The sequence below is a fragment of the Thermobia domestica genome, unplaced genomic scaffold (genome assembly GCF_964235325.1).
Source record: "Thermobia domestica unplaced genomic scaffold, izTheDome1.hap1.1 HAP1_SCAFFOLD_648, whole genome shotgun sequence".
NCBI classification, from domain to species: Eukaryota; Metazoa; Arthropoda; class Insecta; order Zygentoma; family Lepismatidae; genus Thermobia; species Thermobia domestica.
The window spans coordinates 74,614-99,066 of record NW_027656358.1 but is presented as its reverse complement, the minus strand read 5'-3'; the positions used below and the strand labels follow the sequence as shown (position 1 = coordinate 99,066).

General features: G+C 35.3%; 1 protein-coding gene across 1 annotated transcript in view; it reads left to right on the top strand.

The window, feature by feature from the left end:
* Positions 1-1,872: 1,872 nt before the first annotated feature.
* LOC145677135 (uncharacterized) overlaps positions 1,873-24,453 on the top strand; it is a gene marked incomplete at its 5' end in the record, with an annotated part of 29,315 nt that continues 6,734 nt past the window's right edge. Inside the window, 5 exon segments of the mRNA XM_081747780.1 lie at positions 1,873-1,995; positions 8,216-8,389; positions 14,494-14,617; positions 19,507-19,642; positions 23,900-24,105. Coding sequence (XP_081603906.1) covers positions 1,873-1,995; positions 8,216-8,389; positions 14,494-14,617; positions 19,507-19,642; positions 23,900-24,105 — 763 coding nt within the window.

Here is a 24,453-nt window from a genome sequence, read left to right as displayed (position 1 = left end):
GTGCTGAAGTTTTCGCTTCCGGGAAAAAAATATCTCAAAGAACGTTGCTTCTGTTTTTACAGTAGAATCAGATAATAAAGGGTTGTAAGTAAGTAAGTAAGTCAGATGGAGCAAGCATTTTACTTACTTGAAATTCTGATTCCTAAAAATAGCTTACATTTTCTAGCTTTTGACTCTTCTAAAACTGTGTTAACGGGAAGTGAAAATAAAAATAGGGCAAAAAAGTAATAAAAACAGAGAAAATGAGAAGGAATGGACTCAAGAGGATAAAACAATGAGAAAAAACACCTAATCAGTAGCTGCAAACCACGGTTAAATGATAGTGCAACGCATTGTAAAATGGCAAACCAATAATTAAAATATACACGGTATTGGCACAGCAACAAAAACATTAACATGAACTGCAGCCTCCTTTGCCAGACAACCAATATAGAGCTTGAGCCCACCATTTAACAACGTGCTACTGCACTACCATTTGAGGTATCTCTGATAGCTATCGACAAAGTCATTTTTACACTGTTCTATCATGGTGAATCCGTTCGTTTGTATTTCGGTTTTTTTTTTTTTTTTTTTATCTCCTATTTTTACCCCTTGTGATCAAGGCCCACGTTAGAGCCGAAAACTAGGAAGTGTAAGATATTTTCAGGAATCAGAGTTTCAAACAAGTAAAATGGTCGTTAAAATTCCTGGGTGTGTTAGCACATTATCTGGAACTGGAGCAAGGTTTAGTGAATATGCTGGCTGGCCTAATTTCTGTTTCGAGTTATGAATACACTAAAACGGAAGTACGTCAAATGTTTCATAGCAGCATAGCCAATAGTAAATAATGCGCTTTTCTCGCAGAAAAGATGAAGGGTTATTTATTTAAGTTATACATGTGCATATAATACACTGTTTCATTAATATGTGATTTTGCCTCTATGAATAGAACAAGTGGAAGGTGAATGACTCAAGTAACTTTATGTAGTTATTTATAAAAGTATTTTAAGAAAATAACTTCATGGTCTGTGTAGTCCAATACATTATTGTAAGTACTGGCAATTCTATCTGTAGACAAGAGAAAAAGCATGATACAAGTGAGTGAGATTGTCAGATTTACCCGCGCTCGAATAGCAGTGTGTCGAACACCTTTTTAAAATGTAACAATTTTTGTAGAAGTAAGAATGAGTATTAGAAAAAAAGCAATAGGAAAGTAGCAATCTTATTCTCTCTCGATAAAGTTTCTTGCGATAGTGTAGTGAAGTGCTCAAGACATCAGATCCAAACTGGCTGCACTCTCAAGCAGCAGATTTTTATACAGAGGGTATATGGAAACTTGTGCTACGCTACCAATGTTTGTTTTTGCTCTTCTATAAAACATAATAATAATAATAATAATAATAATAACAATAATAAATGGAAATAAAGCTTACAACTCTTTACTTTAACACTGTCGAAATTGTGTTACCCTGTAAACAAATGTTCTAAGATGTTAGAAATATCTTTTCCTTATAATGATTCGGAATGTAGCTAAATATTTTGCGAGCAGAATAAGAAAATGATTCAAACGATTTGTATGTAGTACGCACTGATGCCATGGTAACTTAGTGTTTCGATGCCAACCTCGTGCAAGGATGGGAATTTTAAAATTGTGCCATACTTTGTGTGTTTAATGGGAATAGTTATTTCGTTGATATTTATTTGGATTTCTGAAGGCGTGTTTATTAGCCCATTGGCATTTCGTAAAACTCAAAAATGTGTTTGAAAGCCAGATATTCTAGTGTATTAAATATTGAAATCAAGTCAAACCTGGAGGAGTGAAGCTCTAATTGTTTCTGTATATGCATTTTATAAGTAAATATTGCATTTAATAGACGTTCGTTCTGTTTGCAGGTTTTTGAGCTTCAACAAAAAGTTAAAGAAGAAACCTCGATGAGAATTGGGCTGGAAGGTGAACTGAAGAAAATGAAATATGATCTGGATGGTGTATCTTCGGCGCACTCTAGAGTCCAAGAGGTAAAAATTTACTTTACCAATCACGTTTACTTTAAAATGTTTCAGACCTCTTCACTAAAGATAGCCATACTGCACAGTTGCAAAAGTTCGCCTAGTATTAGTACAGGGTTATATACATAATTGGAAGCGAAAGAGTATCAGTAAAATCAAAAGTCCGTTAAATCGCAAATTGTGTTGCGAACAGTATTTAAAATAGAATATTACACTTGAAATTATGCTATATATTGTAAATGTAAAATATTTAATGTACATACCATATTAAAAAAAAATCCTTACGATTGCGCATTAGAAGTGTGAAGAAATTCAACGTCCGGTAAAGCATGGGTTTATACAGAGATACAAATAAGCAACAAAATTTTACTAGCCCACATCCCACAATAGAAATCATTTACTTACCTTCAGTATGATATTAAATACTCGCCCGCACGGATGAACCACTCGCCCCGAGCGAGTCGTTATTTGCGTCCCTGGTTTACTATATATATATGAGTGGTATGAATCTCCTCATAAAAAAAAAAAAAAAAAAAAAAAAAAAATTAGTTGAATGTAGCTTCACCAAACAGAAGCATTATTTTCATTTCGCCTATTTGTACAAGAAATATGTTAACTTCACTTACCTATTTCCTTGCCGCTTTCTCGTACGAGCAGGTAAAGTTGTCACTTGAATTTAAAGTTTGAACAGTCTATAGCAAAAATATACAATAAAATTCATAATACAATAATTTGTACAACAACTATATAATTGTATGTATGACGAAAGAGCATAAGCACCATATGGTTTTGCATAGGGAAGCAGTTTAAAGCCATTTTATCTCGTTTGAACAATATTGCGTGTTTTTTCCGCTCAGGCGGAAATTGCGGCGCTTTATTGACAAGTGTTGTAGGAGCTGTAGGCAAGAGTAATCCGGTTGGTCAGCAAAACACATTAGAACTGGAATACATAAATGTCTTTCTGAAATCAGAATTAAAATTAATGAATTATTAAACATTAACATTCTTCAGTTTTTCCCATTCTATCAGCAGTTAATCAGTACAGTGTATAATACCTACACTGAAGTTGTGTTCAGAATTAATTACATAAATTGCAATTGTATGCGAAAGAATAACAACATTGAATTATTGAGAGACGTATCGTATCTTACACTGTGTACTTTGATCAGAGACAGGGACTGCCTTTGTCGTGTTCCTACTCGTAACTAGGCAGCTCTCTTGGCTAACAGCAAGAGAATAAATGATTCTCATTCAATTTTAATTATAAATAATTTTAATTACATTATTATTATTATTATTATTATTATTATTATTATTATTATTATTATTATTATTATTATTATTATTATTATTAATTATTAAAAGTATTTATGCGTTCCAGTTCCAAGGAGATAGATTATTTAAAAATGTTGTTAGATTATTTCGCGGTTTCTCAATCTGGAGATCGTTGGATGAATGCGTGAGGGTCTCAAAGTGAGGTGAAAAATAAATGTAATTAGGATCTAATAGCGGAAGAAATAGTTTGAGTATCTTGTTTTGATAAGGCGAATTGTTATATCTATACTTATTGTCAAACACAGCAAAGCATTCTAATAAAATTTTAAACAAAAGCAGCAATAATCAGAAAGTTTATTACAAGCCGGAAATTACTTATATAAAGCGTTTTTCACAGTTCTTTGCACCCTTCAAAAACAAACATCATAACTCGATGTTGTATCACTGCGCGCACGACTATTTGCTGATTTGTGAAGAGGAAATAGTTTCGTCTACTTCCCGCAATATTTCTGCTGCAGCATGTGCATGTATTTCTGCCACTGCAATGTGCATTACTCGTCTCACTCTCACATCATCGCAGGGATATGGGGCAAAATACCTAATACTATATAATCCCCCCTCCTTTAAGAGCAACTGAACATTGTTATTTTTCTCAAAATTGTAATTACAGATGAAACTACGATGAGTTACGTCAAATTATCAACTGAACGACAAAGAGATTGCTCTGGTATGTAACAGCAAGCATATTTATCATTATGGGAGATTATTTTTTTTCATCTATTACCTAAATCATTACGCATATCCATGAAAACAGATGGTACTTTTCCCCCTTAAGTTCAATTTCTTGATATGCTTTCTTACATTGTATAAAGAATGTAAGAAACCTACGAATAGTAACTTCAGTACTACAAAGTAAGTAAATAAATAATGTATATATACTATTCTATGAGAACATGAAAATTATCTACTTAAAGTCTTAATTTTCTTCAAGTGAATTGAACAACGTTGATATCGTTTGATAAACTATTTGCTTTTTTTCTGCACTTACGGGTTTGCCTTGTTTATGTTTAACAGAATTAACTCGGAGCAGCAGGTAACCTGCTAGCTTCCTTGGGCGACATCTGTAAATTGTGGCGCGCACTTCGCGTGTTTTGTCATTTGTTATAACAGTTTTCTCTTACAAATTCGATTTTGGTTCAAGATTTCGATCCTATATAGATATACACTTTGAGTCGGATTCTAAATGTTCTTACTATGCCTTAACAATACATTAATATATTACATTTGTTGTGTACTATTTGCTTATGGAAGAATCAACTGTTATTAGTCTCATTTTCAGTGTTGCTAACTTATAGTTATTTTTCAGTTTTTCACAAAGAATATTTGTCAAACAGTTATGTCATTTCATGAAAATGGGCTAACAAAAAGAAAAAGAGAAATCAAGTCTACTTGCTGTTCTTATTGAAGATATTAAGTTCCTTATAGTATTTCAGATCATTGTTTGAACTTTCATAATAGATGAGGAAATAGTCAATTAGAAAAAGAAAAAAGAAAAAGAGATAGAGTGGTCAAAGAGGAAAAAGCATGTTTTACTGATTCATTACGAAGTAATATGAGGTTAATTTTTTCAGTTATAATTCGTATATCGCCTCTTTAAAATTCGATCAGATTAAATGACCATTTAAGAGATGCAAAAACTGAATATTTGGTGCCAGAATTGACAAAATGTACAAATCAACATTTAAGAATTTTATAATATTAGATAGGAATGTTCATAAATTTTGAGTCTTATTTTTTATTCTGGCTGCAGCGAAATTAAGAGGAGGTACTATATGCATTTTAAATAATGTGTCTTTATTCCTATGTAGAATCTAAAAAGTTGCTTGGAAATTGATGAATAAGGTGTCGATAGTCTTCATAATCTCATGACTGATATTTGTTTATGGCGTAACTTTTCTGTTAGATATCAAATGAAAGGATAAGTCATGAGGATTCAAAATATATTTTATAGGTATTTTATTACATATGACAAAGGAAAAAAATAATAAATTCTCTATTCAATAAATAAGTAAACTAAGCAGTTTTCAAGTTCTTGAAGAATGAACAATTGCTTGTTTCAAAACTAGCTCGCCTGTAATGGAAACATACAAGAAGCTCAATTTTGAAATTAAATGAAATTAAATCTTTTGAGTTTTATGTCCCACACTTATGCCGGCTAGGCTAAAAGAGACGGTGATAGTGAAAAAATAAATTAAATGGTGGAATTAAGAAAGTGGGAGGAAACTGAAGAACCCGGAGGAAACCCACGCACACGGTGTTTGTCCACCACAAGGTTCACTTGGCGCGAGCTGGGATCGAACCAGGGATCCCATGCGCCAGAGTGAACGCTCTACCACTGAGCCTCCGCGGCCTCCCAAGTGCTCAATTTTGAATAGAAGTGGTGAGTACAACTGCAATGTTTCTAGATCCGATAATTAGCTCATTTGTGGTTATGTGATTCGGGTACGCACCATCGGGCGGGAGATCCGCGTTCGATTTCCGGAGAGAGTTCATGTAGTTCGGATCGCTCGTTAGGCTGTAGGTCCACATCTCATAGAGCCTTGTTGTTGAAGGGGACGATCAACTTTAATCCATCCATCAAACCATAGATCTGCTAGTAGGATCACTAACTCATCATGTAATAGTGGCTCTGAATCCTAACATTTTAGATAAATTTTCAGCTAGAGGAAACTTTAGAAGTTGGGATAATAAGTTTTAGTTGTAATGTACACTGGTAGAAGAAATTTAACGTTCTGCCCTTCTTCCTCCTTGTGCGTGTCTGTGTTTACATATTAGTTCGAAGATTCAAGAGAGCAGTGCGTACGCCACTGCAAACGAGAGAAAAAAGGTTCCTGATTCTCCTATCGCAAGCCCATGCCATTTTATTTTTAACCTAATTGTTTTCTCCCCTTCAGTTTATTTATTTATTTCTTAGCACAAAATTACATATAACATTTTTTGTTTAATTAGTTGGCAACATTTCTGCACTGATGTCTGCATTGTTTACAAAGGGTGCAAAGCTTCGTGAAAATTAGAATAGTCTCTAGCAAGAATATGTGATAAAAAGGGATCGTCATAGGAAGTGGTTTCAAAAAGCCTGGATTATGAAAAAAAAGAAAGAAAAGAAAAAAAGGAATGGTAAACGCTATTTACTTTCAGTTATTTTACTTACAGACCCAAACTGGTCTTGCGGCCAGCTGCCATGTTATTTGCCGATGCTTATGCTTCGCAGCTTCGGGCTTGAGCGAATATATATATATATATATATATATATATATATATATATATATATATATATATATATATATATATATATATATATATATATATATATATATATATATGAAAACTGTAAATTTGTACATAAATGCATTTTTTTCCGACAGCAGAGTGTCACATAAGAGTTTTTTTTTTTCAACATTGGCTACTACGTCCTTTCGCCATATACGCAACTATGTTTCAAGACCTTACGCCATGGTGCTTGTGTAATCGGGCACCGAAAGATTAAATATAAGCGAGTGTTCACAGTAGCGACTCGGTAACTATATGAGTCCGCCTGCAAAGATAAATATGTTTTGTGCTCTTTAAAGATACAACAGCAACTTAGATAGGAACCAAATAAAGTACAATTAGTTATGGCATATTGCAGCGGACAAAATACAAGGTAATGTACTATTTGTCATTACTAGTTTATGTTAGCTGTTGGAGTTATTTAGCGGATACATTATTAATATTTTGTATATTAATGTATATTGTAACAAGACGGAAATTCAATTTTCAAAGACTATGTATTTTTATTTTGTGTATGTATTTCAAAGATATGTATAAAATTATACTCACACTGATCTCTAGTGAAACTGAACCATATGGCGTGCTTCTAGGTAGAAGGGAAAACATGTACCGGAATTCCAAGTATTTGTTATCTGTGATATTATCGATCTTTATTTGGTAGTGCTTTTTCATGTAGCACGTACGTATAACAGTATTAGATAAAGGAAAGCAGTATGCACGCGAGAGAGCCGATATACAGGGTGAAATTGGGAATTATAATTACTTTCAAAATGCTGTAGAAAAAGAACCACTGGTCAGAATGACTTCAAATTTGAACTGAATATACTTGAAGGGGAAAACGGTGTGACATAAGAACAAAAAAGTTTCAAAGTGTATCAATCTCTATTTGCGTTTTTTTTTTTTTTTTTTTTTTGACCTAAGGGTAATTAAAAACCACTTTTACCCATCCAATATGGTACGACCTTGCAGTGGTGGATGGGCTTTCCACTAATAGTGCGACAACTGTTGAATAACTTGGAAGTCATTTTTTTTTTTTTTCGTCACAGAGCCGAAACAATCATGCACGTTGAACAGTACAGTTGGTTTAATATGCAACACATGCAAAAGCCGTCGTATTTCGATTCACTTATAGCCGAATTCACTTTCGTTATGCCACTTACAACGCTATCTGTTGATACACTTTGGAACTTGTTTCTTATACTATACCGTTTCCCCCCTTAAATATATTCAGTTCAAATTTGAAGTCATTCTGACCAGTTTTTTTTTTTTTTTTTAAATTTTTTATACACCATTTTGGAAGTAAAGCTTAAATTATAATCACCCTGTAGTATCGGCGACTTTTTTTTTTTTTTTTTTTTTTTTTTTTTAGACGGTGAACATTCTTAACAACTGCACCGCCTCAGAAAGAACTAAAATATGGGGTTATTTGATACGTTGATGATTCGTGTGTTCCGCCCATAATGAACACTTACGGCTACCCTTCAAAACTACTAAAATACGTAATCTGACCTTATTCAGTTTTCTTCTTCTTCTTTACTCCTTCTCCTCCTCCTCCTCTATGAGTTATGATTTGGATGACTATTTTAGTGATTTAATAGTTTTTACTTTTTCTTGTATTCGATAGGAGAAAAGCCACCTCGAAAGAGAACTGAACGCGTTGCAAAGCAGAGTGGAGAAGGATTTTATTTCCCGTGAGGAATTGGAGGAAATACGGAGAAAGTATGAACTGTTGTTGAGAAGAACTAGAGAAGAAGCTGAGCTGGCCACGTGCACTCAGTTGAATTCAAAACTTGCTCAAGTTAGTCTTTTATTCTTCCTTTTCTTAATAATAGTAATGGCATGTGTATAATGCTGGGAATAGTAGCAATCAGCTAAATATAGCACTTTGTCAAATTCAGGCATTAGTACATTCAGAGGCAGAAATGCTTAAAAACAAAGAAATGAGTACATACAATGTTTACTTACTCACTACAGCTTTGAGTCAATCGTAAAGTTACAGCGTAACATATCATATTCTGTTGTGTTATGTAAATACATAAGAATACAATTATCGTACAACGTTTTGTCAAATTCGGACATTAGTATCTTCTAAGTCATAAATGTTTAAAAGTAAATAAATGAGAAAATACAATGTTCACTTTCATATTTGAATGAATCTTAAATTTACAGATTAACACTGTTCATTTATTTAAATATCTGAATATACAATTATCGTAATGTTTCTTGAAAATTTTCTTTAATCTTTTTTCCTATGATAGTTTCTTAGCACCCTACGTAAGATAAACTACTATACCTGTTAACAGATGTTGTATATTGTCTTGTAATATTAGGAATTTTCAATAAAAAATTTTTGAACTAAGTAAGTGTTGGACAATTTATTATTTTCAAAGTTTTGTACTAGTGCCTGATCATTTAACACACATCTGTTTTTTCAGTAAAGTTTTAAAGATATTGCCCATTGTTCATAAGTATAAGCGGTAAAATCATGTCTAGCCTTAAAACATAAATATCTGATAATCATGTCTAGTTTTAAAACATAAATATCTGATAATCATGTCTAGCTTTAAAACATAAATATCTGATAATCATGTCTAGTTTTAAAACATAAATATCTGATAATCATGTCTAGCTTTAAAACATAAATATCTGATAATCATGTCTAGTTTTAAAACATAAATATCTGATAATCATGTCTAGCTTTAAAACATAAATATCTGATAATCATGTCTAGTTTTAAAACGTAAGTATGTGATAATCATGTCTAGCTTTAAAACATAAATATCTGATAATCATGTCTAGTTTTAAAACGTAAGTATTTGATAACCATGTTTAGTTTTAAACATAAGTATATGATAATCGTGTCTAGTTTTAAATATAAGGATCTGATAAATCTCTCTTGTATTCGCTCTAGTTTTGTGAATGAACTTCAGCTACAAAGTTCCATACTGGACATATATACTCTAATTTTGGTCTAGCTAAAACCTTATACAATGAAATAGACGTGTCAGTATTACTGAAATTCTTGTATTGAGTAAATTAAAAACGTAAGAGTTCCGTGATATCTCATGCATTTACGTTAACATGCTCATCAAACAATAGTTTGTCGTCGAATGCTACTCTTTAAGTCTTTCATATTTCTAGCTTTTTTCTAAGGTTTTTCCGTTCATATAATATATGTTAAGCACAGAACGTATTTTTATGGTCTATGACATTATTTTTCTCTTATTCACATTAAGAGGCATTTTATTTCCAGTAGCGCAATTGAGTTTGCATACAACACTGCAGACTCACTACATCATTATAATCTCTGATAAGCGTGCATAATTTAATATCGTCGGTGTACAACAGATACCGACGTCGTTAATTAATTTCGTTAAATCATTTATGAAAACATACGGATAGAGGTCCAAGCAAGATCCCTATCGTATCTTTCTTTGAATTGTTTGTATGATGTGTCTAGTTTTGCTCTAATTGTTGTACCGGAAATCCGGGATTTTTTTTTTTTTTTTTTTAAACTTTGAAGACAGTCCTATAGCAGATAATCTATCGAGTAAAACGGAAAGTGGTACAGATGTGAATGGCCGCTGATTCGTTGCTATACTCATAAACTTGATAAGTTGTTACTTACCTAAGATATTCTACTCCGCCACCATAGATCATGCTCGTGTGATGGCCACCTGTATGAAAATCATTGTACATGACAGTTTTCACTACAGCAAACTTCGTTGCAGCTGTATCAAGGGAATATTGTTCCAGTCCTGCTTGGAAGCTTTCCCAGAGGTCATTTACCATGCTATCCGGAGTAATGAAAAATGCCGTTTGAGAAATTCAAGGATTTAGGATTTTATGATTTTAGATTTATGGGCTTTCAGCATCTATGGTCATTTTGCCCGTCACGTATGGGAGATAACGTCCCTCGGTGAGCACACTATCCAGGGAAAGGGAAGGAAGAAAGGATTGGGGAAGGAAGAAAGCGCCCTGGGATCTATAAGTTAGGTACCACACCGGCATTTGCCTGGTGTGAGTGCCCAGGAAAACCTCATTCAGGATGGCTGGTTTGAAAAAGCTTTTTACACTTTTTCAACCGAGTGCCCCCACCAGGAATCGAACCCGGGACCGCTCGCTCCGAAGGCGAGAGCGTTAGCGACTACGCTACACAGGACCACTTGAGAAATTCAAAAGCACAGTAATTCATTGGACTGACATCTGGACTCTTAACAAAAAAGTCTTCATACGGAATACCATGGATTTTAATTGCAGCTGTCATGGATCGACAGAAGGCCAGCGATGTTTCTGCATGTGACTTGATGCTTTGTCCTGGTAAATTTGCATACAAACTGTCATCGCTATTAATGCTGGTATTTCGACTGTGTAAACTAGGCATAAGACATGCTCTTGATAATAAGCAGTATTGATTTTGACATATTTTTAAACCGTAGGAATCTTGTGCTTTCTTGTGTAGAAAAGCCACTAACAACGAGAAACTTTCTTTGCACACTTTTATTCACAAAATGACATCAGTGTGTTTCATGAACACCTCTGTAGATGATGGGTCGAACTTTTCCACAGTCACTTAGGTCGGCGTTTCCTAGTCTTTCGGATTTTGCGAACCTCTTGTAGCGACTGTTAATTCTCCGTAGTCCCCTATGAATTAAAAATTGATTATTAAAAAAAAAATTAAAAAACAACATAGAAGTGAAATGATTAATTATGTTTTTTTACAACACTAAGTGTGTCATTTATGACAATGCTGTGCTGCTGGAAATGAAGATATTCGAAAAATACGATTATGCCAGTTAGGTATAATATTCTGAATTCAACATTCACCTATTGTAATGGGTGATTTATCTTTCAGCCTAGGTTGATAATTTCGATATATTTTCTTTTATCTTTTATATTCTGTTCTCAATTTGTTCAAACCTAGGTAACGTACGTTGCTAATATTTTGGGTGGGAGCAACAAGATAAAGTTTAATGAAAATAAAATATCCCGAGGACCTTTTTCCAATCTCTGGCTGGTCCCTGAAGTCCGCGGATCACAGATTGAGAAATACTGTCTTAGGTAGTAACATTTGCTTTGTCCATTGTCATAACCAAGTTCCAGCAGTCACTAGGCAGGTAGCGCTCAACCTTCTGCCTTTGCTCTTTCGCTTCGCAGTATTCTTATGCAACGCTATTCTTACGGACAGTTCGCAGACTCAATTTCTAATGGGTTGCACGATTCACTGTTGTTGATTCGGGCATAAGTAATCGTTTGTAATAACATGCTGTGCTAATGAATTATCACTGGCTGCCATATCCCGAATCATCTTGGGCGTAGGTCTTCACTGATGCCCTCTTTGAATGGGGTTTTGTTTATGTGGGTTATAGAGGAGGCTAATGTGTATAACGTTTAAACAGTGGCCCTTCCTACTACAAAGCAAATGTTCCGACGTTGTTCTACTACGCGGAAAATTCTAAAGTTGCATGGGAAAGAGCCATGGCGTATCATCCCAAAAGTGACTTTTTTCGGCGATATTTTGCCCATTACAATGCTTTCACTCTACTACACAACAGATGAGAGATTAATACACGTTGGTGTATAATTTCTTGCTCTGTGAAGTTCGGTTTGACAGGTGTCGCTGCCTGCAAGTTGTTCAGGTGGAAACGGATCAAATAGTAGTTCAAAGCCTGCTGAAGAACTTATTATGACAAAATTTCCAAATTTATATCGAGTTAAATGTTACTGAACTGGAAGTAGAATCAAAACAAAGAAAGTAGCAGAAGAAAAGAAAATTGATTTTCTCTTGCATGGAATGGAAAGGTTTTATTAGAAGGCACGGAACATGTCTTTTCGAACCTACGATTGACAATCTTATTCTGTAAAATAACTTAAGTAACCATAGCTTAGTAAAACATTTTTCTTCTACAGCTGTTACTTCACTAAAATAAGTAGCAGATACTACAAGGAGAGTAAATCCAAGATTTTTTTATTTTATTTTATTTTTTAAAATTTATACTTCATAAGGATAAGGAATGATAAAGCCTCAAATGAGGAGTCAGTACATAAACTTTTTTTTACGTGTCTCCAGAAAGAAAAAGTGCCAGCACTGATAACCCTTGGGCAAACATGACAATTAATATGCATTATGCAAATTACGAAACCACTTCACATTTATTAAAACAGGAGTTCAGTTATGTAAGCTATATAGAAAGGATATAAAACTTGTAATCCTACTTACTACTGCTTTTTGATCAATGAAATAATACATAAGAACATGAAGATAATGATCTGGTATTACAGAAGGCTTTTTGGGCAAACACGATTCCTACTTCTTTCGATCTCAGCTCGTGCCGTGTTGGACAAACACCGTGCTCGTGGGTTTTCTCGGGTTCTCCTGTTTCCTCCCACTTTCTTCATTCCGCCATTTCACTTATTTCTCATGATCACCGTCTCCTTTAGCCTAACCGGCATGAGCGTGGGTCGTTAAACTTAAAGATTTCATTTTAGTTTTTTACGATTCCTACCTCGCGCGCAGAATGAAGTCGCGCAACCTTGGTCAGTATAGTGTCTGAACTGTAAAAGAATGTTTGTGTTTTCTCGCTAGCCGAAAATACCTCAAAACTTAGACTTATGATTATGTTGGTTATGTTGTAGCTTTTGGGAGGGTTATGCCGTGGCTCTTTACAATGCAAAGTTTAGTGTTTCAATGATCAGGAAGCCAAGTTGATGTAAAATTACCTTGTCTTTAATCAATAATGTGATCAACAAGTATAAGGATTCTGTGACCCAGCATTCTGTTCTCCAACAGGGACGAGAATACGGCCGTACACACAAGCCACCACCAGCATGCAGGCGAAACTTCGCAGAATGGCCATGAAAGAGAATCTTTTGACCGTATGACAGATGGCGAATCATCGAAATGTGTCTTTGGGATCTGTCAAGCGCACACCTTGAGCCAATGACTATATCTAAAAAGGTGTTCACGGCTAGTGGTCATCACTTTACCGATCCGCACCGACGGAAACGCAAGTGTAGAGCTTGGAAGCTGTACGAGCGGTATCTGCCAAGGCGGTACGTCACTGCATTGGATGAGGTGTAGATACCTTTCCGACTACAGCAAACCAAGAACCATCATGTACAGAGACAGAGGCACAAAGCGCTTCACAAAATGGTTCTGAACAAGCAAGAAGGCATTCTTGAAAGGGTTCGTTGTGGTTACCGTCTACTTTCAGCGAGGCAGACTGAAGATTCGCAGGGTAAAAAAGAACTGCAAAAATCAACTAATTGGAGGAGATCTTGAGGCCAATTTACGAGCAGAAGCTACCAGAAATTTACGCAAACGCGATCAACATGATTTACATCCATCAACACAAAAATTCGTTACACACTAAGATCGTCCCTCGCATTCTATTGCCCTACTTGAATACAGACCGTACCTTTCAACGAGATGCCTGTGAAGTCTCCAGACGCAAGTCCAATGAAGCTTTTGTAGATTTGGACTGCTTAAAAGGGTTTTGAATAAGAGGCGTGTGACAGCTGTGAGGGGACTCAGGAAAGCTGTAAAAGAGTAATTGAACAAGATCTCCCTTGTAATTTTGCAATGGAAATTACGTTGCTAGACTTTCGTTCGGAACCAGGGAAAACACATCGACCACTACCTCACCTGACATCATGGATTTTCACAACTATTTGTTAAGTACAATTGGATCACATATACACAGAAAAACGTTTGTAAAAAACATGGAAAGAAGAGTAGTATTTCTAAAACGAACTTATTCTTGTAGCCTGTCCAGGTCTGATAAAAGGAATTTATCCAAATTGCGAGCTGGATCTCAAGCACTTTGAAAGCTGTTATAATCAATATATTTTGTTCTGTATTTACTTGTTGACCATGGCTATGGTACTCATTGTGATTCTTAGTTTCAGGAGCAGGTACGCCAAGAAAAACTACGGAATTCAGCAGAAGCACAGATGAGACAGGATTTCCAGGAAACGAAACTAAAGCTTTTATCCGAACTTGCTAGACTTCAGGCAACTCTTCAAGGTTCGTAGGTACAATTTTTATGTTTTATATTGTCTTACATATTGGCGCAAGTCCCGAGGGAATGAGGGAAACATGTTCCCTCCAATCTTGGAACTGGGGTGACCGTCCCCCCAATAATCCGATTTCAAATGTGTTCTTTGGGGAGAAATGTGATGATTTGTGTCCGGTTGCCACAAAGAAAAAGTGAAATGAAATTGATGTCACCCAAGAATAAGCCTCAAATCTGCCCGCTTCCCAATGTTGAAGACAACTCTGCTCCCAGATCCTCCACAGGATTGTTTTCCAACTTCACAAATATTTTGAGCATCGCTTAAAAAAAAAGTCTTACTTGTCTCTCTCCCCCCCCCCCCCAAATGTTGAAGACAGATTTGCGCCGCTGGTCTTACAAGTAAATCAGATTATAAAATCTTGTGTGGAAATACATGTGAAACAATAAACTGTATTAAAGTTAACTTGGGCACATACTTTCCAGTTTTGAACTTGTTTTATAAGTAACATATTTCTTCATTGTTGGATAAAATAATACAGTTAATATTTCAAATACCGGGAGATTTTCCAGTTTTACTTTCCAGCTACCGGATGTTAGTTTATATAAAACAACTTTATAAAGAGAGAACTTTTTCTTAATGAAACAAGTAATGTAATCTATTGCAATTCTTTATGCAAGATCATATTAGCCAAATGATCAATACGGTTTTGTTGCTACTGTACTGATGCTACTCGGTATTTTGAGAAGTGCTTTTCATAATCGTTGCATTATCTTATGAATTGGAATGGCGAATCTCATTTTTGAGCTTGTCGAAAGTTTCTCGTATGATAATGTACAGAACTGTTTATTCTTATTTTTTTTCTGTATAGTTTACTTTTTCTAAGTTACCATGGACAACACCCAATGCAAACTATATCATAATTCCGATGAAATTTTATGGGCAAAATTTTGTTATGCAATAGTGATGTGGTATGACTTGACACCTCTGCATTAAGCCATTAACGAGCTGAAAGACGAATTTGAGAACCTTATTTAATAGATACGTGAAATTGGCATCCAAAACCTCAAGAAGTGACGAGCAATATACAAAACGAGCCACGTTGATTATTGGTTAATATTACCTTCCATACACAGTTATATTAGATTATATTCATTATAAATAGTTTCTTTTTATTTTTTTCTAACTATAAGTGTATTTTAATTACAATAAACATTCCATAGCTTATTTATTTTATTATTTATTTAAATAATCTCTATATTTCTCCGTAAGCTATAAAGGTTATTTATCCGTTTAAGTGAACAGCTTCATCAAATCTTTAGTTGTCAACCAAGTGAAGTTGATCATGCACATCTACTTACATAGACATTAATCATAGATGGAGATTTCCGGATAGATATCAAATATATTAAGACTATACATCATCATCGTTCCTTATAGCAGCCAAATAATTAGTGACTTATTTCGTATAATACCTCGGTTATTCTTCATTAGTAGAACATGTTTGGGATAATATAATCACAAATTTCATCTATAACAATGAAGTATAAAACTAATTTTATTTGTTTCGAGAAACATTTATGAGTTTTTCGTAATACATTAAGTAACCAAATTCAAAAATTTTCACAAGAAACAAAAAACATCGTGGTTGGAGTTGGCAGCATTGACCCTCAGGAAAATATTATTATAGTCGACTGGATGTTCTTAGAGAAGTGCTCATTTTTTTATTTAAACTTTATCCAGGATTATTTTATTTAACAAACTGAAATTTCTTAAGGATCTGAAACTAATATTTAATTAGTTAGTGCGTGAGTATATTATAGATTTGTGATTAGGTTATTACTTCCTTCGTTTTACTAAGTGATCCTTTTTACGACATAGAAGAATCGTACGCATCAGAATCTTACGAGTTTCCACAAGAAGTTGAAGCAAGAAAAAGTGTGTACGTGACCTATTTCCTCCACATTATTAAATGTTTTGCTCTATTGATGAAGGATAACAGAGTTATTATTCAAAATATGTAGAAACTGTTAATTAGTTAGCTGTTATAAGAAACATGATGGTCAGTAAAGTTGAGGTTAATTTAAATATATATTCCATATGTTCTATTAGTATATACTAAGACTTGGGGGGCGCGGTGGCTCAGTGGTAGAGCGTTCACCTCCGGTGCTTGGGGTCCCTGGTTCGATCCCAGCTCGCGCCGTGTGGACTTTGTGGTGGACAAACATCTTGCTCGTGGGTTTTCTCGGGGTTCTCCCCTTTCTTCCCACTTTCTTCATTCCACCATTTCACTCATCTCTCATCATCACCGTCTCCTTTAGTTTAACCGGCATTACCGTGGGACGTAAAACTAAAGATTTCATTTTTATACTAAGACTTGCTCGTAGCTGTAAAGCCCGTCATAAAATGCTTCGTATGGAGTATTGTATTCTGTGGAGCAGAAACGTGGTGATTACGCAAAAATGATTAAATAAAAGCTTTCGAAATGTGGGTGTGAAGAAGAATTGAGACAGTTAGTTGGGACGAGTGTAAAACGAATGAAAGGATGCTAGAAATGGTGAGGGAGAAAGTAATTTTAGATATTATTGAGAAGAGGAAGAGAAACTTGTTGGGACATTGGCTAAGAAGGAACTGTATCATGAAGGACGTGCTAGAGAGTATGGTGGTAGGAAAGAGAGGGAGGGGACGAACGAGACTACAATTTATGGACGCTATCAAAACAGAAAAATCGTACGTGAAGACAAAGAGGTTGGCTGAAGACCGTGGAAAATAGAAGCTTCTCAGTTGCGGCAAGCAAGTTGCCAATAATGGCAAAATACATATGGTGATGAAGATGATGATGTAGCTGCTAATTATACGAGGGCTGTTTTTTTTTCAACCTCCGTTAAGACACCAGAGGTGATCTACATGAGAGGACGAAACGTGTATAGGCAAAACTGTTCTTTGGACGTCACGCATTCTGTACATCGATAGATAGACTCTGTAATTCAATTATTGTAGAGTAGTGAGCCTGGATACATATTGGAAAATTACCTTGTTAGTTAGAAGGTAGACCAGTTACACACGGGAATCGATTTTCTACCACAACCAGTTTTATTATAAAACTTCCTGTTATAAAACAATATAACATAGGTTCACTAAGATAAATACAAATTCCACTAAGTGATTAGGGTAAATAGGTAACGCAAGGCCCAATCAGCCAATCTCTACAAAGCTCCAGGCAAGGTAAGTGGAGGTGAGCTAGGGTTCTCAATGCTCAGTGAATGGTTGCGGTTAAGAATCTCTCGAAGCTTCACACAAGATAAGAGAAAGGTCAAGTTCTCACAATGCTCCAGGCAAGCAGAATGGGCAGGAGACCTCAGACGCCCAGAAGAGTTAGGAGACTTTGGTTAAGTTAGGGTTCTCTCAAAGCTCCAGGCAAGCTAAGAGAGCAGGAGTAACCAGCAGGAACTGATGTCGATTGAGGTGATGCATGGAATTTTATATCTTCTCTTGGGCAGCGATGACTGATGTACTTTCATCATACGGCAAAGTGGTGATGATGATTCCTGTTGTCCGCTTCTTGTAGTAACTTGTAGTGGAAGAGCAATCGGATTTGCTTATAAAAAAAGCACATGTTGATGTTTATAATATAACCACATACGGGATACTACAGTATCGACTGCAATCAAAGCGCCCCACCAAGTGTGAACAACGTGATGTAATTCGATTTCTCCAGTAGGCTCCTGAGTTTCTGAAATTCCAAGATCAGACAGCTCAGAAGTCATAATCTACGCCGTTTCACAAACTACATGATTTACGCATTCATCAGAATTGTTTGCCGCTAGACTAGCTAGACAAGACTATTACTACTCTTGGCTACTTTCGTCGTATACGTCAGCATCTTACTCATTTGACGATAAATTGCGGCTGTATTATCCTTTTCCGCCTCGGAAAATTGAATTACATAACGTAGTTCACACTTGGCGCGCGCTTCGATTTTACTTAATATTTTTTCGCGCTCACTAGTCTACAATGATCGAATGGCAGAGTCCGTCTATGAAGTGGGGATGGGCGACGTCCAATAAATAGTTTCGTTTTATCCCTTTTTTGTCATATCACGTGGTTCTTTAGTGGACGTTGAAGGAAAACAACCCTCGTAAATTTAAGATTTCTTTATTGATATTTATTCATAGTTTTTAAGATTTCCATACATATATCAAACATGAATTTAAGATTTCCGCATAGATATCAATCAAATATTGATCAATGAACGTAAGGCTATTAAATACTTCGAAGGATCTGGACTCAATAAATGTTCGCAGACATAGCAGAGGATGAGTACCGGAGCCCAGACCCGTCGGAAATAATTGAAATCTCTTGTCTGTGAATGAAGTATATGTATGTAAGTATTCACCTTACGCAATTGGTAATACTTGCTGATTAAATCTTTACGTGATTTAAACAGGTATTTCATTGCTGTTATGTATGCGTTTTAAGGTCTTTCTAATTGTACACAGTGAAACATGTTAAGTTTCGATTTATCATGTACAGTAGACTCCCGATTATCCGGCCTAATGTGAAAGGGCAGGCCAGATAACAAAAAAGGCGAATAGACTGAGTTCTGTAATTCTCAATTCCTGCCCCACAGATACACGGCATCATCATTTCAGATTTTGCTTTTATCTGGGGAAGGGGGGAGGGGAACAAGTCCTCCACCGACTTAAAGAGTTTCACATTCTTTTAGTACACAATCGATTAAATATGTGTATTACTCAACCTACTTTTTTAAAAAAATATTTTTAGTAATGTATTTCTTGGTTGGATCACAGAGAACATTTTCAGGTGGAAGCATGGAAATTTAAACTGTAGATTAGCAGTTATAATTTAAGAATTGTGTATTGATTTACCTACTGTTTTCAGCGAAAGGTGAAGTGGAGAAGGAACTTCGTGATAAATGTGATAAACTTTCGAAGGAATGCGAAAAGAGTAATCAACAAAGGCGGAAGAACTTGATTGAAAAGTCTTATAATGTCAACTTGGTTCCTTTCAAGACACTGTAAGTAAAATACTGTCTTTCTAAACTAGTGTTTAGTAGAGAATATTAAAACTAAGGCATGCCATGTCACACCAATACTAAACTGATAATAAATTATTACAGTCACTCGTTCGAACATATAATGTAAGTTTTACATTGTATTGTTTGTGATCTGCAACCTAATCTTTTCGACAGCTATCCTGTTATTAGACTTTCAAACTATGGTTTGCATAAGTGTTGGAAGTCTTACAAAACGGCTTTCTCAGTCCGTCTGTTGACAAGTATCAGAGCAAAAACGGTTAAGAGATGTCGAGAAGCATTTTTTTTTTTAATGCCGATTTAGCGTCCGAAAGATAGATTCCATCTCTTCCGTTAACTCCCTATTCAAACTGGAAGTGGTTTAAATTAGTCGTTTCTGGTTTATCGCACCGCTAAAGAACGAAAATGGTAATAGATAACGAGAAGTGGTACAGTTTGTATGCAAAATTTTGGTTCACGTAGACACTAACGTTGTTCCAGGCTTTTGCAAACGTTCGGGAATATCCGCTGTTAACTTAGAGAGGAAGATCATTGGTATGTAGCCAAATGAGACTGACAGTGACTCCCGATTTCTCTCGAACCCTTTGTAAGAATTATGGCAATTTTCGAAATCCATCTCCTCTTCCCCCTCCCAACATACACACACACACATAGAATAGTATCTATATGATCCAGTAATGTTCTGGAACAAATCCAGCTAGTCTCTGTACCAATCAGCATGATCAGAAATCATCAGTGATTAACAGGGCTTGAAAAATCCGCTTGTCTGCTTACCAGTGGCGAGTACTTTTTACATTTGGCGAGTGAAGTCCGATCAATCAAAAACATGTTCACTTCACACAACAAATAAAAAAATGTAATATTGCAATACATTAGTAAATGTTCTTTTTCATTCGACTCTCAGTTACTTTACTGTGTCGCAAAGGGATTTTTGTTTATTTGTATAAGCACTGTGACTGCAAAGTGATCTGGCTAGAACTTGCATGCAAGATTCTTCAAGCCCTGGTGATTAAGGAATTAGATTGGGAGATCAGCAGTCCATGTTATGATATGAATATAGTACTTAAAATTTCGTTCATGTAATTATTATTCACAATTTCTTCCACTTTTCTGTAAATATCATTGGGTGCATTAAGAATAAGATAAGCAGAAAAGTTTTTATATTTTTTAAATTTTTTTATGGAAGCAAAACTAGTACTACAAAACTGCATGGAAATTCGGGCAACTAGTGTGTTTAGAGGCACTAAGTTAATATGTTAAATAGTTTGTTTGAATGGAAATCATAATGCAACGTGTAATAAATGTATTAACCACTTTCCGAATTAAGTATACATATAGCATGTGAAAAGTAGGTCAACCCGAAATATTCCCTCGTGATATAAATTACTGCACAGAGTAGCTCCTTGCACTCAATTGAAACATATTACCCTGTAATTTATTAATATAATGCAAATTGTGTATATCTTTGTGTGGAATGGATGGGGGTCTGTCGTAAGAAATTCCGTACCATTCTGCAGTGTTATCGTAGACAGAGAGCTTAGCAAACTCTTTCTTTCACGCGGTTCATGAAATTGTATTTTTGCTTTGTTTTTTTTCTTTTTGCAACAATAACAATTGTCTAAAGATTGTTAGCAAAGATAACATATTTTTCAGCACATATTTCATTCTGTTTTTGCAGTTATTGTATTTTTAACTATGCCCAAAATACCTCTGAATAATTCAGAAGGAGTTGTTCCTTAGCTGCTATAATTCTCCAAATTTAGCTCTAAACGAAAATTAGAGGGGCCGCGGTTTCTCAGTGGTAGATGGGGCCCTTGGTTCGATCCGAGCTCGCGCTAAGTGAGCTTTGTGGTGGACAAACATCGTGTACGTGGGTTTTCTCGGGGTTCTCTCATTTCCTCCCACTGTTAGGTTAGTCAAAAATTAGTGCAAAGGTATTTATTTTTAATTAACTTTCTAAATTAGTAGTACTTCCCAATAAATGCCTAAACTTCTAGATTACATCCAACCTTTAATGTATCATTATATGTCTATTACGTTTACAACCTCTGTTACCACCACCTAAGTTCAAGGTTAATACACGTTTGCAACTTTACTGTACCTTCAGCCACTTTTGGCCCATATCCAATTTACAAATACTTCCGCCACTTATGGCTCCTTTCTAACTTCAGCCACTACTGCGCTCATATCTCATTTTCAAACAACTTCAGTCACTTATGGCTTCATTGCCACCACTAAGACAAAAATACACTCTTTTTATCACATAGTTACGCCCTTCATTTGCTTTTACAATTCCCTAACGCTTTGCGCGATTATTCAATAGCAAACATCTTGCCTCAAATAGTTGACATATCCTAACACCCACTTTCTTCATTCCACCATTTCATTCATTTCTCATCTTCACCGTCTCCTTTAGCCTAGCCGGCATAAACGTGGAACGTGTCATAAACTCGTTTGTGCATTATTTTGACTGTATGCGGTTCAAGCAGTTTAATTCTCTTTTTATTTAAAAGGACTGTCACTCACAAGCAGACGACGTTTCTATGTGTGCGTTCTCTCACTCAAAGGTGCAGACGACGCTTGACCTTGTCCAGCGCTTCTCCGGCCAATCACTGCTCTGTCCGCTCTTACGTCACCTAACACGAGAAACTCACGCGAACAGCGAGAACTATAGAGATTTGGCGGTAGGCAACACTATTCGGCGCGAAGACAAGGATAGGATAACAACTTAAGAAACCTTGCTGCACAATATTTTTTTTAAATAATGTAATTGTATCCACATTTATCTTATTATGTATAGAACATCTATATAAAAATTGAGTGTAATACCCCGTACCATAATATTGGGATTTGTAAGTATGCTTAATCATTAAAATTTTTAAGTCTATTTGTGAGTATTGATTGTGATTGCGTGTCGTGTCTTTCAGCCTCGTGGCAATCAACTTAAGTGCATGGTACAGAAAATACTTCTTATTTACTGTTTGTGGTGTTTATTATTTTTCGAAAAATATGATGCTGAATCTTTGGTGTTTTTAAAGGTTGTATGTAGTATCTTTGCTTATGTGTAGTTGGCGTTGAAAGGAGCTATTACTTATAATAACTGGTTTCATCGTCAACGCTCGAGCAAACATCCTATTTACGACTATCTAATGTAATGTTTGCTCTACTTGGATTACCATCCTATGGAGTAAACGTTATAAACGTTAATATTAAAAATTTCGTTTCATTTTTTAAAACGAAAATTAGAATTGTTCATGAAATGATACATTTATAATAGATTTAAAATATGAAATAAAAATATTACTTTTTCGTGAAAATCTTTATACCTAGAAGTTGACCGGCACATGATTAAAAATCTATATCTTATAATTAAAGCATTAATGACCTCAGCGTTATTTTGTTAAGTTAATATATTTCAATAACGAAACTAAATTGCCTCTCAGAACATTAATATTTTGTCTTTCTTCTATGGATTAAGTGAAGTTAACGTCTATTCGTAGCACCGAAATAAAAGCTGTTTAAATTGTGACCCATACTTGGATTTTTATCCGAGACATTTATTTTTCAAGGACCACGCGTCAGCCACAAAAAAGATACCATTTCTGCTGTGGTGATCCCATGAACACTGGTCTATATATGTTTTGAATACTTCCTGATAAATTAAGTATTAATCGAAATGTAGGAGTTACGGGCAAATCGAATAAATATGAGTTCAAGCTGGCCTTATAGGAAACCGTTTTCTGAGCTTCCCTTAGTAAAACCAGATGAGGTTCGGATGGTTCTCAAATAAAATTTTATAATGTATTATTGTTGTTTTTTTCTTGCCCACTAATAGATTGTTTGCTAAGAATTACCGTCTTCAAATACGACTGTCTTAAATCCAGATTATTGTGGATATGTCTGTATATTAAATAAAGAGAATAATTCACGAAACTAGAAAACAGGAATCAACATAAAAACTTTTTGTTGTAAGATTTCGTTCATTTTTAAATATATATTCGTTGGTCACAGTTTATATTACAAAAACTATTTTTTTCAATGCTAACACAGACCTGAAAGTCCAAAGAAAACAATTCTCAAGATTTTTGTCTATTTTGTAATTTATTGAAATCAAAATATTTTTATAGCTTATCATTTAATAACATATTTCTCTCTCTCTCTCTCTCTCTAGTGTACTTTCTTTCTGTTAACTTATTTCGCATATGAGCCATCTAGGATGATATATTCTTTTTATTGCAGCAAAGATAAGCAGTTTCAGCCGAAAAGTAGTGTTCCTGATTCCAAGACATTTGTCGGACGTCAACATTCCCCAACACATACTTTCAAAGCAAAGCAATCAGAACCTAATTTCCCTCTTGCAAGTGACAGTTGGGCAGCCGAAAACTCCTTCAGTCAAATGTTAAAAAGGGAACTCGAAAGGTCCATTAAGAAATACACGAAAACAGGTAATTAGTTTTGTGCTTTTTTTAGCATGCTAGTGGTTGTTCTCCCGAATCTTCGGCCCACTGTACACTATAAGTTAAAATTGTGCTTAGTTAGAAGCTCCGATTGATTGTGTTTAACTTTGTTTGAGTTTGCCCAGCAGCCATCCAAAACTCCATATCCGTATATATTCATTAATCAAGCACTTGGTTATAAGCAAGCAACAGCACAGGTAGTGATATTTAGTAGTGTCGATGACGCGCCTTTGAACCGGGAGACCCGGGTTCGATTCGCGGTAGGAGCTCATGTGGTTCGGATTCCACATTAATCAGTAGGTCCCGTCTCATATAGCCTCGCTGCTGAAAGGGACG